Consider the following 17424-nt stretch of genomic DNA (forward strand, 5'->3'; position numbering starts at 1 on the left):
ACTTTAGATGATCTTGTCTACTTTGGCACTTTCTTGAAGTGCCTATTGTGGAGAGGCTCCTGAAATTCAAGATTCTTTTTCCAGTGTGCGTATGCCAACATAAATCGGATATTTTTTTAACGTTTGCGCTTAATTTTTCTAATCTGTTTCACTGGTCCAACTTTCGAGCTCAGTGCCAAGAAATTATACAACACGAACTTCAACAGCAAAATAACTGCACACTCGCACCTGATTAATTACACTTTGCAAAAATGCTATTCTGAGTCGCTTTTTTTCTTTTAGCAGAATTTGGTCGTTCTGAGCACCGATATATTGTGAGAACAGTCTTTCAGTTCACCTATATACAGTCAGACGCTTCGTCCTATCCTCGTGAATACCATGAAGTGAGCAACCGCATTTGGCTTAGAACAATCATTAACAAGTAATGATAATTTACATTACTTAAAATGGCGGCAACGGGTGTTGTGCTCTTAATATTCTTACTGTACAAGTACCTGACACTGCGGTAACACGACAGTCGCGAACATTTATGGGAGAACCATTACCACATCACGAGCTTCATGCAGCTTTCCACATTGCACGTTCCATGACATCTTAACATTACACATCACTGAATATGAGGCTGTCAGATAATAGGAGCAGGTAATAAAACTTCTCTCGGCCGATTTCATGAAGACATATTACGCTTTGCGCCCCTATTTTTCCGTGTGTACGACACACTGCGACACAGAGAAATTTTGTCTCCTTAACACTGCACCGATATCTGGCACGCCTCTTCGTCGTCGTCACAGTCAAAACACGTCCGAGAGGCGAGAGTCCTTTCTGCGAGCCACAGCTTGCGAAGTCCGCACGCTGGACGGCCGGTTGCAGGAGAGCTCATGGCGCGCAGCACTGGCCGCAGAGCGACGACGCCCGCCACTGGCCCCGTCACAACAGCACCAGCAGCAACAACAGCACTGTCGTCGGAACAGGATAGCCTTGAAGCCCATGCGAAACTTGCTGTTGAAAAAGGCGTACAGGATGGGGTTGATGCAGCTGTTGGAAGCCCCCAACCACTGGGCCACCGGCGCGGCCACCTCGATGAGTGACTGCTCGAGGCTGCCGTCTGCCAGCGGCTCCCCCATCTTCAGCCGAGCAAAAATGGCGTACAGAGGAAGCCAGGAGATGGCGAAGACCACGACCACCACGAGCAGCATCTTGGCCACCTTGATCTTGGAGCGTTGGATGATGTTTTCGACGGCGAAGTCGTGCGCCTCTCCCGGGGGTCGGCGGCGCCACACCTTGAGCCAGATGAACACGTAGCAGAGGGTGATAACGCACAGCGGGAGCAGATAGCACAGGACCAGGTTGGCCACGACGAAGTAGAGCACTCCCATGCCTTCGGTGGGCCAGTCTTCGCGGCACACCTGCAGCGTTGTCTCGCTCTCGGTCAGCATGGGCATGAGCCGAAAGAAGAAGGTCCACGGCAGCGTGATGGTCAAGCTGAACGCCCAGATGACGGCGATCACGACGCGACACGCCCGCAGGCTGATCTGCCGTTTCATGGGGTAGCAGATGGCGTAGTACCTGTAAAGGAGAAGCCGAAAGGTATTGTTGCATTATGGGCATCATATGCTCGGCTCAACGTTTATGCATGTGCTTGCAGAATGGCTTAGAACAAGAAACAGTTTCGCTTCATGTCTGCGCCGCACTTCAAGCACTTGGTTCAAATTCACCCCTCTCTTCACGTGCAGTGAAAAAATGACCTGAATATTACAGTGCTTCCCTTAAGCTAATAGAAGTGCGAAAGAAGCGAAAGACGGTTATTGAACCACGGACGGTACATTATAACAACTATAAGTCCTCCGTTTTAGTTTGGTCTCTTAAGTGACTGACAGTCTTCGAGGGTAGCGTGGCCGTGGTGTCGCATTATACAATACGAAGGGCAAAAAAAAAATCGTAATTGCTTCCTCCGAAACTGCATAACTGTAGACTAAATGAAATATTTAAGTGGATTCGGAAAAAGTGAAACAGAGTACATTGGCACTTCTTGAGGATGAAAAATGAAGCCCATCGGTTGTGCTTCCGGGTGTTCCACAGTTCTATTCTAAATTGAGCGGGGTGGCCTTACATAGAACGAAGAAGTTATTTTCACGCTCTGCAGTTTACCTTCTCACCGCTCCTTGTTTGCTGTTCCAGGCGCTTCCCTGGCGAGCCAGGAACGAGCCAGGAACGAGCCAATTCAGTTTTGGATCTCGAAAACATGTTTTCCATTTCCTCGAAGGACAGCGCTGAAGATTGTAATTTTCCATTTATGCTACCACAACACCAAACAGAAATCGTTTTCTTTCAGAAACTTGCAGAAAACATTTGGAGAATTGCCTACATCGTCATATTCGTAGCTTCACACTAACTCTCTCCATCATTGTAACTTTAATGACAAGAATCCTCAGCATGCGCGCTTCCGCGGGTTTATTCTGCTTCGGACAAAGGGTTCCTAAGAGTTTCGTACTCCTTACAATTGACAAGATTCCCCTCGCGCCTTCACCTCACCCTTCCACATAATTCTCCGTCTGGAGTATTCACATTTACATCTGCCTCGTTGGGGTCATTAACAGATCGGCGGTTACTTGTGCACTTAGTTACTTGTACATATCTTCGTCTTAATTTTAGCTGCGATCTCACCGGGTCGGGTTTGCTTTGCTTCTCTCGACACTCCTCTTTCTCCTCAAGGCCACACCCATCGCTTTCTTTTCTAGGTCTCTCTGCATTTTCTTCAATTATCCCGCCCCGCTTCGCCATTCGGCAGGAAGTCACAGCGCTGTAGCTGTGCGGTGATGGAATTAATTACATGCGTATTATATTTGTGGGGTCCATATCATGCTCTATTTATAACTCAGGAGTGTGTGCCAAATGCATTTTAAGCCTTCCTTGTGCTTCACATAAATTATTTTTCGCCACAATTGTACGTGCCGCAACTGCTCGGCAAAGGCAGGTGTCCTTGTTCAACCACGGCTTGGAATTTTTCAGTATCTACCTTGAACTGTCGTTTCTACAGCTGCCTGTTTTTTGCAATTTTTTTTTTCATGTTGACTTCCAAGACTCTCTTCCCTATCAGTCGCTGAAATTATTCTCTAGACTTGACAAATGTAACAATGCTGTCGGCAATGGGGTCCTATGCTTAATTTTTGTAGCGAGAGCTACATTACCCACAGTCTCGCCGTTTCGCTGTGGGCCTTCGGCGCCACTTGTGCGCATGCGCAGCCGAGTGACGTCACAGCCGCGCAGCTGGTGCGCCGCGCGCCGCGCCGCCCGCCTCCGACCGAGACGAGCCGCCGAGTGACGTCACAGCTGCCAGCACCGCGCGCCGACGCCGCTCGCCTCCGACCGAAAGACCGCGTGTTACTTTACGGATCACCGGGCCGTCTTTCTGACAGTCAACAAAGTTGAATAACACGTGCTACCTTCACCATATGTCTTGTCTTTAATGTCTAACATGTAGCCATGACGATAAGTAAAACAACTAGACGTAACCAGGTATATACCGTACCTCTCGCTACGTATATCCTGGCATAGCTGAGCTAAACCACTGCCAATTTTAGTCCAAAGCTTCTGATATATCTCGCAGACGCCCAGGCAACGACAAAGGGTGTCTCCCTCTCCCTGACGCCCTTAATGATATATAATCTTCTCGCTTATGTCCTGAGGAAATATGCACGTGGTGCAGCCCCTGGAAATATTTTCTGCGCGCGTGGCAGATGTAGTACATTTGCTTTTTTCAACACTACGACTGCGCAGTGCTTACACGACCACTCATATATCCAGTAAGTGACTTTTTTTTTACCCATTGCATGAACATAAGGGTTCATGCCTGTAACTGCGAACCCACGAAGTGACTTCGGTTGCGAAATGTGCACACAGTTAATGATGATGATTTATCTGTGAACATAACCTTACCATGCAGCACGCACATTATGCGGCTGGGTGCTGTGCATGGACGTTACTTAGTAATGATTCGTTTTTCTCTTCATTCGTACCCTTAGCATGAGAGAGGCCACCGTGCATGAGATCGGAGCTGTTAGCCAGCATGAACTCTCGCCTGCGCGTCTCCTCAGGCGGTATTCCTACACAAACCAGCGTTACAGGAAAATAATCATTCACAGCTGCCACCCGTGTCGTCATGTATAGTGATATGACGGGGCAAAGTTGGCGTTCAATTTTGCTGGAAAAAGTCCTTTCTGTAATGCTGCATGGCAGATCCTTGAGGAGACTGGAACAGCCACACCTGGTCTATGCACTCCATAAATGATTAATCGTCATTGAGATCTATAATTCGTATTTTGTTGTTTTTTTAATGGAACCTCAATATCGCTTTCTATTTCTTTTAGACCTATCGCGTACTCATTATTTTTTTTAGTGACGCAAAACCTCTGTATAACATATTTTGAGCCTTCACGATTTGTAAAAATAAAAAAGCAACTATCTGGCTAACGTATCAAAGAATACGAACAAAACAACAAGAGAAAAAAATATGCCCCTGGGTACATACAGAAAACACACAAGCTCCGGCCTAGAATTTGTCAGCAATCAAGTGGAAGAGAAGGCCAGCGTCCGGAGGCTAAAATATCAAATCATCTAGCCCTCAAGAACTTCTGTAGGGCGGAAAGCTGGGCGAGTTGGTTTTCAATTGTACTAGCCATACTGGCAGAGCGCGAAAGACAGACACAAGCCCAGTGCTCCACCTTTAGCCTTGATGTTGGAAACTTGTTTTATCCCCTCCCCCAATCTCACCTCATGAAATGCGTTAAAGACTGCATCACCCTCGACAATGATGAAGGGGTTTTCATCCAGAACTGTGGTATTTCCGTTGAAGGCTTCCTAGAAGTCCTCTCGTTTTACCTGGGCTCTACCTTCATTAGATGGAAAGACAAGTTGTACGTTCAGCTGTCGGGGGTATGGATTAGATCCCGAGTGGCCGCCGTGCTGAGTGACATTTATCTTGGTAGGGTGGATAGGGAACGAGAGCCAAAGTTAGAAGACGGGGTAATGAAGGTAATGAGATATGTGGATGATTATGTCGTCTTCACGGGCAACCAGGACCCCAGTGACACAGAGATTGAACAAGTCGTCAGGACGTTTGAGGATTCTGCGTATGGCTTAAAATTCATGGCTGGGCCGCCTAAAGAAAGAAGCATTCAATTTTTGGACATAAAGATTGTGTTTTCAGACTGGCCTGCTTGCTGGGAGTATTCCCCCTGGTCGGCCAAACCACTACTAAGCTATGACTCCGGAAACTCAAGAACCGTCAAGCAGGGGTTGGCTGCCACTTGTCTCAAAGTGGCCCTGGCAAAATCGTGCCCGCACAGGATGGAGGCCTCTTTGAAGCTGCAGGTCGAGCGTCTAAAGGAAGCTGGGTATCTGGAAGTGACCCTGGGGCAAATTTGTGAAAGGCTGGTAAAGAAGATGAAAAAAGAGGCTCCTCAAGACAACCCAGATGAATCGCGTAGAAACACTATGGCCATCACGTACGTTCACGATGTTTCACACCGCTTGAAGAAAATCGGGGAAAATTATCCTCTGAACGTTCTTTTCAAATCAGAAAATAGGTTAAAGAAGATTTATCCGGCGGTCAGCAACCGGGTGCTGAGTAATACGGAAAGCCACAACAGAAAGGAGTGCAGTGTTAACCATGATGTGGAGTTTTTGCCATGTAGGGCGGGCGTAGTGTATTGTATTCCCCTGTCCTGCGGTAAGACGTACATTGGGCAGACGGGGCGTTGTGTGAATACATGCCTGATTGAACACCGTGATTCACTGGGGAAACCGCCCAGTTCTAATCTTGTTCTGCACTGTCAGGGTTGTAGTGGTTCCCTTCCAGACCTTAAAGGCACGCGCTTATTATACGGCTATCGAAATCAACTATCACGCGAAGTGGTTGAACCCTTCTATATTCGAGAAGAAGCGGACAAGTGCGTGGCAAAACCTTCGATTAACCTTCACAAAAATGAGATTGCGTTCTTGCAGACGGTGTTTTCGACACGAGAATGAATTTGTTGAGTGTGCATCTAACAAACGTCACCTGCTGTGTTCCCTAAGCGGGTTGGGGCAAGTTCTAATCTCGAGCCGATATCTGTGTTTTGGCTTTTCTTTCATGAGTGTACACTTTTTGTTTGTGTTATTTCTGGTCTATACAGGCAGTCCTTTCTGAACAAAAAATTCAAGTTGTTGGCCGCGCCGTGTTGTCTTGCCTTCCCTTGTGTCTGTCTTTCGCGCTGTGCCAGTATGGCTAGCACAACCCTCAAAAACGGTTCGGCGCATGCTCACGCCTGCGCCTTCGGCAATCACGATGTCCCTGCGTGCAGCAGCAAAAACAGATGCCCATTCATGCGCACATCCAACCCACAAAAGGCATCAAGAATTCCTTCCTTGATTAGCTTGCGCCGGCTGTAGCCTTCACTGCAGTGCTAGCAAGTTGTAAGACCGAGTATGGCATCAGGCCTCGTTCTTGCGCAAAACCCTTTCGCTTCGCAAAAGATGTGCTCTGAAAAGTGGGATAAAAAGCGCTGTTCTTGGGAAAACTTGAGAAGCTGCTTTTGGCAACGCTGCGGCAACGTCGACAAGAAAGGTGCGTTGACAGGGATTACGGCAAAAAATTTGCCCGAATCAATAAAACGCGGTACTGGCGGGCAATCGCTTTCGTTGCAACATAACAAGCAATTGCGAAAACCTACCGCGAGCAAGGCAACGGTGCGTGATCTGCCCTGGCCCACAGTTACAAGAGGCACCCACAGACACGAAGGCAGCGCAAAAAAAAAAGAGAAAGCAAACACTCTGCGATATAGATTACGAGAGAGCCGCTCAGACGCGACACTGGATATGTCAGTGTCAAGTCGGTGCAGACGGGTTGTCTTGAAATTCTCTTTGAAGCGCAGGGGAACCGTCTGGCGAAGGTGAAGAAAAAAAAAGGAAACGCACACCAAGACACGAGTAACGCACCACTTTTCTAAGACTGATCGTTGCACCCAAAAGAGCGCTTTTCCCCCCAGGCAATAGGAGGATAGGTTGAAAAAAGGAGGCGAACAATGAGGAAGACGTTGTAGGACAGAATTCTATCTTCAACCGCGGGACTGCGTCGCTGCATGGTGGGCTGTTGTTCTGCGTACCGGGAAACTGGTCCGCGGGTGAAACTCTAGCCGACCGAGGTGGTGGAATAAACAGGTCGGGCCAGATGGCCCACTGAGGTTTGTTTACCCACCAAGCTCGGTGAATAAACAGGGCCAGGCGCCTCCGACTTGTAAGCGGACGGGTCGAAACAAGCGGACCGCCCACCCCGATCCCGCAGCCCCGCGAGGACTCCGGGCAAAGAACTCGGCAGCCCTGAAACCGCACCAGGAAACTCTAGCGCAAGGCAAACAGGCATTGTGCTCAGCGCAGAGTGGTTGCCTGTGTTACGTTTGCCTATCCGGTAGCTCTGCATCTTTCACTATCATTTTTTTTTTTTACATTTTGAGCATTTTCCGAGTGCCAGTGTCCCTTGTTATCTCCTGTGTCCTCTCAGTCTTAGTATCCACAGCTCATGCTTGATGTTAAGGGAACCAGAAGACGCTGCTTCTGCACCGAAGATGCAGCGTTGAGGGAGGAAAGTGGGCGCTGCTCTTAACTCAGATGTGGATACGTTCGGCGAGGACGTTGAAAAGACCGCAAACATGTGGAGGTATTGTGTTGACTCAATTCAAGCGAACATCTAGTTCCCGGGAAGATTGCAACGAAACAGGAAAGAACAAGCTTAACGACGCAAGGCGACGAGACCGCTCCGAAGCATGGTTGGTGGTGGTTACTTAAGCAACTTTTGTGGCAAGCTGTGATGCGTGCAGCTTAAGCTCGTCATCCGCAGAGGTTTAGAGCTCTCTGAGTAATCAAACTTGAAGCCTAAAATATTACGTTGGACGAGCGGGTACTTCAGCTTACACATTATGTCTCGAAATAAGGTACACTGTACCCGTTCCAATAGCATCATTTCCAATAGCATACACCCAAGCGCAGCCATACAGCTACTAATGAAAGCTGTACAACCTTTACGGAAACTGGCAGGCGCTAAGGTCTGGTACGATAAACCGCGTAAGCAAAATGCACTTTTAGAATGGTGCTTTTCTATTTAATACTCATCTATCTGATGCATTTCCATATGCTGCTTTGCCCGGTTGCTCTGTCCTATTGCCTGAAAGTTGCGCCAATTAATTTAGCTTCACTTTGGCTTGCTTTTATGGCTCGTTTGTGGTTCTATGCTTTACATTTGCTGCATTTACACTGCGATTTACTTTGTCTGTATGGGTCACTAATGAATTTTTGAGCTTTTAGATTTGTTGCATTATGCACATTTTGCCGTACTTTACGCCCTCGCGACTCGTTTAGGGCCGTCGCTGCGCCTCCGTCGATGCAAATTTTCCCTCACGCCTCTCGTCGCTCGGCTCGCACAGCCGCCGGAGATCTAGAAGGTCACACAGAGACAACCGGCGGATTTTTCGACCAATAGAACTGATCGTGCTTACGCAGTAAAAAAAAAAAAAGGAAAATCGTTTTGCTCCGTGAATCAAACTCGGAAAAATGTCTTTTCTAGTTGCTCTACAAACTAAATTTAATACTGGGAGATTATCCATGCAATAACTTCTTTGATACTCTCTTCGTTCATGTTTTCGGCTAAACCTGGCACCGTCACGTGCCCTTAGGCTCGAAGCAGCACGGCAAGCCAGATCTGCGCGCCACATAAAAATGTGACACTTGAGATCGCCGGTTGACAGCGTCCTTTCCGGTCTACCTCCGGCAGCAGTCACTGGGAGCTCACAGCGGACGAACTTACAGACTCGGTGACGAGCAGAGAACGTGAGCGGCATTGCGCTATTTCCCGGGCGGCCCCTGAGAGCGTTCCCCCCAAAATCTTTGAAACTCGCAAGCTTACTGCGTCCGGCCGAGCTGTGTTTTCGCTTCTTGTTTTGTTCGCAGCAGCAAATGATTTTCAGTCGCTATTTATCGCCTTTGCTCCGCGTGTTGTTTGCAGAATATAGTGGGCGCTGAGAAAGAGGAGAAAAATTATCAGAGAACGACTTACTTGAGCACAGCACCTGGAAAGTTATTTACTGCAGCTGTTACGACTCCCGGAGTTGTTTTAGTTGAATATGATCAATCATTTCATTAAAAGATTTTAAAATAATTTTTTAATCACTACACTCGTGCCAACAATTAATTCCGTTAACATCGCGTACTGCTGAAATGTGAATATATTTATCTTTCTAATGAGCTAAACCTTGTTTTGCTATGAGAAGCGGGAGGACCGCAGCGGTCGCACAAACATTGAGAAAAATTGCCAGTAGCGGCGAAAGCGCGGGACCCCTGCCTTTTCTGTTGATGTTCTAAAAAGTATTTGTTCAGTACTACAAGAGAAATCCACCGTTATGCACTTCTACCAAAATTTGAGACAACTATACTTGTCTAAACTTTCACAACCAGCTAATAATATAACACCTAGTGCAATCATTTACCAGCACTAGTTAACATTCACTGGTCGTGTGCATATTGCCGCTTAGGCGGTCATGCTCCAAAACTAAGTGACAAAAGAAAAATAGCGTTTGGATACACAACTGCTGTGCCGTCGGGGCTGAGTTCTGTGCAAAAACTCTGGCCTGCTTTCAAAGCTATCCTCCTGACGCCATATCATTTGATCCAGAGTTCTTGCGCATGGAAGAAAATTTGTTGCTCTCCAATTATCAGCTATATCTTGCCTTCAAGCTTTTTTTTTTTTCATGACAGACAGGCTTTCCCGGGCTGAAAAAGAAGGGGAAAGTCCTTGTTCCAGCCAGATTTTTCTAGCTCTTATGTTCTTTCAGCATATGCATATCAAAAGTACTGGACTGCGCGTTCCTTTCCATCCGACACATATCGCTGCAATAACTGCACTCTCCTACGTTGTACTGCCTGACGAGGATGTAGTTTCCCTCTTGAGCTTGCTCACAGTCTTCTTCCGATTTACTCCTAGCTTTGTGCCGTATTCCGCATCGGGTTTATCGTGTTGCTTACGCCATCAATAATAAATGAGGAAATGCTAGGATGTTTAAATCGCCTCAAAGCGCCTAGCCGCCAAGGCACGCACATTGCTCACTTTGCCAACGACCGACCGAGCGAAGAGCCTTAAACGCCAAAAAAAATAAATAAATAACAGGTTGCGATGTGTCTCCGTCGCTAGGCAACGCCAAGCATGCGCAGAACAGTAGCGTCTGAAAGCTACTGTTAAAACCTCTCCCTTCAAGCATGGCCAAGATCAGGTTCTGATAACAAAGGTACAGGTTTGGGCGAGTTGGATGTTAAGCACGTTAAGCTGGTGCTCACGGTGCCGTTTTTGGGCTGTGTCCAAGCTTAATCTGTTAACAGAGTTAGCAGCTGAACAGGGGAACTATGATTGCTTTACTGGGGAAAACAGCCCACGCTCGAGACCCCTATTTTATTCGCGACCCCTCAGGAATAGAGGCGCTTGCTCGAGATCAGACGCCAACACTCGACGTGCACCCAGCGCTACCCCGGCAGCGACAGGACCAAACCCGCTTTCTTGTTCGGTGCTATAATGACTTCTTTTCGTGGTCGTCAAAGGTTCGCGCCATTATTGTTTTTTTTTCCTGCGGGCGTGATATTTTTTACCTAAAAAAAAAAAGTATTTCCAGAGAAACAGAGAGAAAGAGAAATACAAGAACGGAAAGGTAGGGAGGTTAACCAAGTGGTGCGCAGTAGGCTACCCTACACGTGGGGAAGGGGGCAAAGGAAAAAAAAGTAAAAATAGCGGCAACAAAATGAGTTTTTCAAGTGTCCATCGACCACTATGACAAGGGGACAGAGGGCGCACACTTAAAGCTTAAGTATGTCCAAAAAGGAGAAATGTCAAGTTCAAGGCACGCCGCTTTATCGCAAATAAAGTCGCCTCTCAAACACATAAAAGAAAAAGAAAGGGCAAAGAAAGGGGCCCGCCTTACCTGTCAATCGAAATGGCCATCAGAGTGTTGACAGAAGCGCAAACGGAAACTCCTTGTAGGTATGAAACGCTCTTGCAAACGAAGAGACCCAGAAGCCACGCTGAAAGGAGAAAAAATTAAGACATGTCAGTGCTGTACTGCTTTTCGTATAGTCCACAGCATTTTAAATTTACGTACGAAGGGGAAAAAGAAACTGCTACGTCGTTTTAGCTTAAGATGCCACACAATGAGCCTGTCAGATCTCTTCACTTCGCAAAACGTACTATGAAACAATACAGCAGCTTTTGTCGTTATCAACGTAATCGTATAGCATTTCTTTAGGGGCACAGTGTTCACTACAAAAATAATACGGGATCTTGCATTAAAACTTAACTTTGGCGTTAACGCACAACTGGTTTCAAAAAGAAGAAACTGTTTATGCTGTTAAGCCTAAAAGCACACAGCGCTAAACTTAGCGCACAAGAATGTGAAAGATAAATAAAGCTCGAGGAATAAAAGTTCAGCACCAATATTAAAACAAGAAAAAAGACAGCAGACGTCCTCGAAGATATTTGGTTTTCCGATGTGTGATTTTGTATGCGTAAACCTCTCCCTCACAAACGACAACACACCATATCGCATTCTATGCTTGACAAGCACTTCTGACGTCGAAGCAGTGCGAACCTGTATTCATTTTTGGTACCAAATCGAAGCATGGTAAACTTTCTGTAGCAGCTTCCCACAGGTCTCGTAAGAAAGCTTTGCTGAATCCCTAACGAAATTTTCTGAAACAGGATCTGCTATATGCAAACTTCTCTGCAAACAATGACAAATGATAAATGCTTTCAGGGTAGAAAACTGTACCTTCATTCGCAGTTCGGAAGCCCTTCACGATAAGCGATACGCTGTGGTAACTTGAACGAGTCAAACTTGTCGAATATTATTTTTGGCTACTTCGAAGAAAAACCATGTTCAACGTTTTCTGTAATTTAATGCCAGCTACTATACCGTTAGAAGTTCCTAGTTAGAAGTTCAAACGCAGTGTGCGAACTGTCCTCTCCGAGGTGAGCGTAGTGGGTGGGATTCTCACAAAGTAAGGGGAATAAGGTGACGGGTCTGTAAGCTGTACATGAAGGTCTGCATATCACAATCAAAAATGTGCAGAAGAATGCAAGCTTACACTGCTGCGCTTACACAGTTTATTACAGCAGTGCCATTTTCTAAACAAAAAATAATATCGTGCATTTGGTTTTCATCGGAAATTGAAGGACTACTGTAACTTTATTGTCGTTTAAAAAAGCGAGCGTGAAAATCACTGTTGCCCAGAAGCTCACAGAAGCGGCAGCGACACTTAGCAACTCAAGAAGAATGCAGAACGGCTGCTTACTGCACATATATTCTCACGCCCTTAGAACTGTGCCAAAAGGTGGACACCGTGTGAACGATTACATCCTACTATCCTGACAGATTCATACGCCTGTATGCTATCGTCATCTTCCCACTGCTATGGCACGCTCTGCGCATGAACAATATTGAAGCGGGTAGACGACGACGACGAACAGCGATGGCACGAGTGGGAAGAGTAGAAGACGACAACGAAGTTCGGACTGTGTTCTCGGTGCCGCTCGCAGCTGTTCTTGTCTATTTGTAAATATCTGTAAATATATTCTTTCCCGCAACATATTTGGTGGAGGTGCGGATTTCCCCTACGTCTACCGACGACGGAGCTCTGCAGCGGCCGCCAGTTGCCTTCACTCATCATGACCCAAGACGCCGCCCAGCAAACCTCAGCCCCGGCCATGACATCACTCGTTCTTTCTCCCCCTCGTGACCCTGGGACATTTTCTGGTACCGACAACACTGACGTCGACGACTGGATCAGCATGTACGAGCGAGTGAGTACCTACAACCGCTGGGATCCGACCTTCATGCTCGCAAATGTAATATTCTATCTAAAAGACACCGCCCGGGTCTGGTATGAGACGCACGAAGACCATTTGACCAGCTGGGACGTGTGCAAAGAGAAACTCCGCGAATTGTTTGGACGGCCGCTCGGCCGAACGCTTGCCGCTAAGAAGGACCTCGCCTCCCGAGCTCAAACATCTACGGAGTCCTATGTGTCGTACATTCAAGATGTGCTGGCCCTCTGTCACAAAGTTGACGCCAACATGCCCGAGTCCGACAAAGTCAGCCACGTGTTGAAGGGAATCGCCGACGATGCCTTCAACTTGCTTGTATACAAGAACTGCACTACAATCGACGGAATTATTAAGGAATGTCGACGCTTCGAGGAAGCCAAAAGCAGGCGTATTAGCCAGCCGTACACACGCCTCCCCAACACGGCTGCGACTTCTTCATGTGAAGACCTGCGACACCGGGAAACTCCAGCACCCCCAGAAAATGTGACCCGCATCATCCGACGCGAGCTCGAAGCTATGTCCCCTGCCGCCCTGCATCTACATGATGGCGACAACCGCTTGCCTACCATCTCTCTGGTACAAGCTGTCGTCCGCCAAGAGCTTGCAAACCTTGGTTTCCAGCCCGTCAGCCCTGTACGGTCTTCACCACCACCTGAAATCACTGCGATTGCTCCTGGACGACCTTCGTACTCCTCTCCACGTCGCCGAAACCCTAACGATTGGCGGACAACCGACGACAGGCCCATTTGTTTCAATTGCCACCGCATTGGCCACATCTCCCACCACTGTCGAAATTATTGGTCCCGTCGCAGCACATACCGTCCTCTCAGCTCCCACCGTGACGACGAACAGCCCAGCCACTACACGCCCCCTCCAGCCCAGCACAGTGCTCCAGTCGATGACCAGATTCCCCGCACCAGCCGCTCCCCGTCCCCCCTGCGTCGACAGTCCCGTTCGCCCCAACGCCGTCGCTCCTCTCCTGGCCCCTACGGACGCTCGCAAGCGGAAAACTAGACGCTGCAGTATCTGGAGGTGATGCTGCAGTACAGCCCCAGTCCCAAAATCCTCGATTAGCCCTTCGCGCACACCATAATTTGCTTGCCATTCATGTCGATGGAGTGCCTGTGCGAGCCCTGATCGATACAGGCGCGCACGTATCCGTCATGAGTTCAGCCCTACGACGCCGCCTCCGAAAAGTACTGACCCCTGCACCCAAAGCCGTTCTCCGCGTTGCCGACGGCGGAACGCCTCATGCTGTTGGACTATGCACAGCCCGTGTGACCATATCCGGCCGCCATACATCCGTTCTGTTCTCTGTTCTGGACCAGTGCCCTCATGAAGTCATTCTTGGCCTCGACTTCCTGTCTGAGCATTCAGCCCTCATTGACTGCGCCACTAATGTTGTTCAGCTTGACCTTGCTCTTTCTGCTGAGTCGTCGTCCCCAGTTATACACCGTCTTTGTGCTGTCGAATTTGTCCCTCTACCGCCTCAAGCCGCAACTTACATTTCTTTCTCATCTGTTCCCCCTGTACCTGATGGTCACTACGTAGTCACTCCGGAACTTGACGTCGCCCTGACGCGCAGCATTGCGCTTCCACACACTGTATTTACAATGTCGGCCAACCGAGCGTACCTTCCGGTCCTGAACTTTGGTTCATCCATCCAACCGCTCCCGCAAGGCATCTCACTCGCCACGCTGTGCCCTGCTGCCGAATGTGTGATATCAGTGGTGGACAGCTGCTTACCTTCCACTCAGCAATGCCGGCTGCCTGCGGCCCCATCAACAGTGAACCCAACGGACGACTACGCCGACATGATCGCTTCTGACCTACCGCCGCTGCAAGCTCGCGATCTTAGGTGCCTCTTATCATCTTTCCGCGACATCTTCGACTTTGATAGCCGTGTTTTGGCTCGGACCTCTGTGGTGACGCATCACATAAACACCGGTGATTCCGCTCCTCTCCGCAGACGTCCGTACCGAGTGTCCAGCGCCGAACACACCGTCATAAATCAAGAGGTGGACAAGATGCTCGCAAAAGACATCATCGAGCCCTCGTCAAGTCCTTGGGCTTCACCAGTCGTCCTGGTGAAAAAGAAGGACGGCAGCTGGCGCTTCTGCGTGGATTATCGGCACCTCAACCGCATCACAAAAAAAGACGTATATCCACTCCCAAGGATCGATGATGCATTAGACTGCCTGCACGGCGCCAAATATTTCTCTTCAATTGATCTTCGATCGGGGTACTGGCAAATTGCCGTTGATGAAAAGGACCGCGAGAAGACCGCCTTCGTGACGCCTGATGGCTTATACCAGTTTAAAGTCATGCCGTTCGGCCTCTGTAACGCCCCGGCTACCTTCGAACGAATGATGGACTCCCTTCTTCGTGGCTTTAAATGGTCCACTTGCCTCTGTTACCTAGACGATGTTGTGGTTTTCTCGCCTACTTTTGCCACGCACCTCGAGCGCCTCTCCAGTATTCTGACAGTATTTCGTAACGCCGGACTTCAGCTGAACTCATCGAAATGCAAGTTCGGTCGTCGCCAACTCACTATTCTCGGACACCTCGTTGACGCTTCTGGTGTACGCCCAGATCCCATCAAAATTCAAGCTGTGAAGGACTTTCCTCTTCCAAGGTCGTCGAAAGATGTGCGCAGCTTTGTCGGCTTGTGCTCGTATTTTCGCCGTTTTATCAAAGATTTCGCCGGAATCGCTCGTCCCCTCACCGATCTTCTGAAGAACGACACCCCCTTTACTTGGGGCCCTGCTCAAGAGAACTCATTTTCAACCCTCGTTCATTTGCTGACCACTCCGCCCATCTTAGCACATTTTGACCCGTCGTCTCCCACAGAGGTTCGCACGGACGCCTCCGGATATGGCATCGGCGCCGTCCTAGCCCAACGTCAACAGGGTCAGGATCGAGTAATCGCTTATGCCAGCCGCCTACTTTCAGCCGCAGAGCAAAATTACACCATTACTGAGCGTGAGTGTCTTGCCCTTGTCTGGGCAGTGGCTAAATTCAGACCCTACCTGTTCGGCCGTTCATTCGCTGTTGTCACTGATCACCACGCTCTCTGTTGGCTGTCTTCACTAAAAGATCCCACCGGTCGCCTTGGTCGCTGGGCATTGCGCCTCCAAGAATACTCATACTCCGTCGTGTACAAGTCAGGGCGCCATCACCAGGACGCTGACTGTTTATCCCGATACCCTGTAGAACCACCTGACCTAGAGGACGCTGAGACCCTGCCCTGCCTCTTCGCTATCTCCGATCTTGCCGATATTGCCAACGAACAGCGCCACGACTCATCTTTACGTCCTATCTTTGATGGCATCCGTTCTGCAAACCGATCTCCGTCTCTGAACCTTTACGTGCTCCAGAACGGCATTTTGTATCGCCGAAACCTACGCTCCGATGGCCCTCCGCTCCTGCTCGTGATACCCCAACGTCTACGCTCTTCTGTCCTTGAAGAACTGCACGATCTGCCGACAGCCGGTCACCTTGGCGTGTCCCGCACGTACGCTCGGGTGCGGCATCGCTTCTTTTGGCCTGGTCTCTATCGTTCCGTCAAACGTTACGTGGCCGCTTGCGACCTGTGTCAACGTCGGAAAAGGCCCTCCACTTTGCCTGCCGGTCTTCTGCAACCCATCGACATCCCTCCGGAACCTTTTCACCGTGTTGGCCTCGACCTTCTTGGCCCTTTTCCGACGTCCCTCTCCGGTAACAAGTGGATCGCTGTCGCAACTGATTATACGACTCGGTACGCCATCACGCGTGCTTTGCCGTCCAGCTGCGGTACCGATGTTGCCGATTTTCTTCTGCAAGACGTCATCCTTCACCACGGCGCCCCTCGTCAACTGCTCACCGACCGCGGTCGTTATTTTCTATCCAGAGTAGTTCACGACATTCTTCGTTCGTGTGACACGCAGCACCAGCTCGCGACAGCTTACCACCCACAAACCAATGGGCTTACGGAAAGGTTCAACCGCACGCTCACCGACATGTTAGCCATGTACGTATCGCCAGACCACCGAGATTGGGACGCAGCCTTGCCTTATGTGACATTTGCATATAACTCTTCCCTTCATGACAGAACAGGCTATTCTCCTTTCTGCCTTTTGTTTGGTAGGCATCCCACCTTGCCTTTGGACACACTCTTGCCGCCTTCTTCAGCCCCCACCACTGCTTACGCTCGGGACGCCATCTCCCAGGCCACGCTGGCGCGCCAAATAGCACGTAGTAGGCTTCAAGCCTCTCAAGTTTCCCAGAAGTCAGCCTACGACCGCCGTCACCAGGCCGTCGAATTTACCCCAGGATCACTCGTCCTTCTCTGGACGCCCTCTCGCAGCGTCGGTCTCTCCGAGAAGCTCCTTTCGCACTACCGTGGCCCTTACCGTGTCGTGCGCCGTGTTACCGACGTGAACTATGAAATTGCTCCCCTTGAAACCTCGCCATCGTCCTCTGGCGCCACCACCGACATCGTCCACGTCTGTCGCCTGAAACCTTATCACGACGCTCATACGCCGCCGCCCGAA

At 49.2% G+C, this 17424-nt stretch overlaps 1 protein-coding gene across 1 annotated transcript in view; it reads right to left on the bottom strand.

Annotated features, from left to right (window-relative positions):
- Positions 1 to 474: 474 nt before the first annotated feature.
- The window catches only part of LOC149352144 (neuropeptide SIFamide receptor-like), a 119487-nt gene continuing 102537 nt past the window's right edge, over positions 475 to 17424 (bottom strand). The window contains exons 3-4 of the mRNA XM_089577116.1: positions 10995 to 11094; positions 475 to 1566 (exon numbers count right to left, since the gene is read on the bottom strand). Of these exons, the coding sequence (XP_089433242.1) occupies positions 792 to 1566; positions 10995 to 11094 (875 nt within the window). The 3' untranslated portion in view covers positions 475 to 791. The remainder of the gene's footprint in view (positions 1567 to 10994; positions 11095 to 17424) is intronic.

Source organism: Amblyomma mixtum, chromosome 3 (assembly GCF_055824585.1).
Source record: "Amblyomma mixtum isolate Tamu chromosome 3, ASM5582458v1, whole genome shotgun sequence".
Taxonomy (NCBI): Eukaryota; Metazoa; Arthropoda; class Arachnida; order Ixodida; family Ixodidae; genus Amblyomma; species Amblyomma mixtum.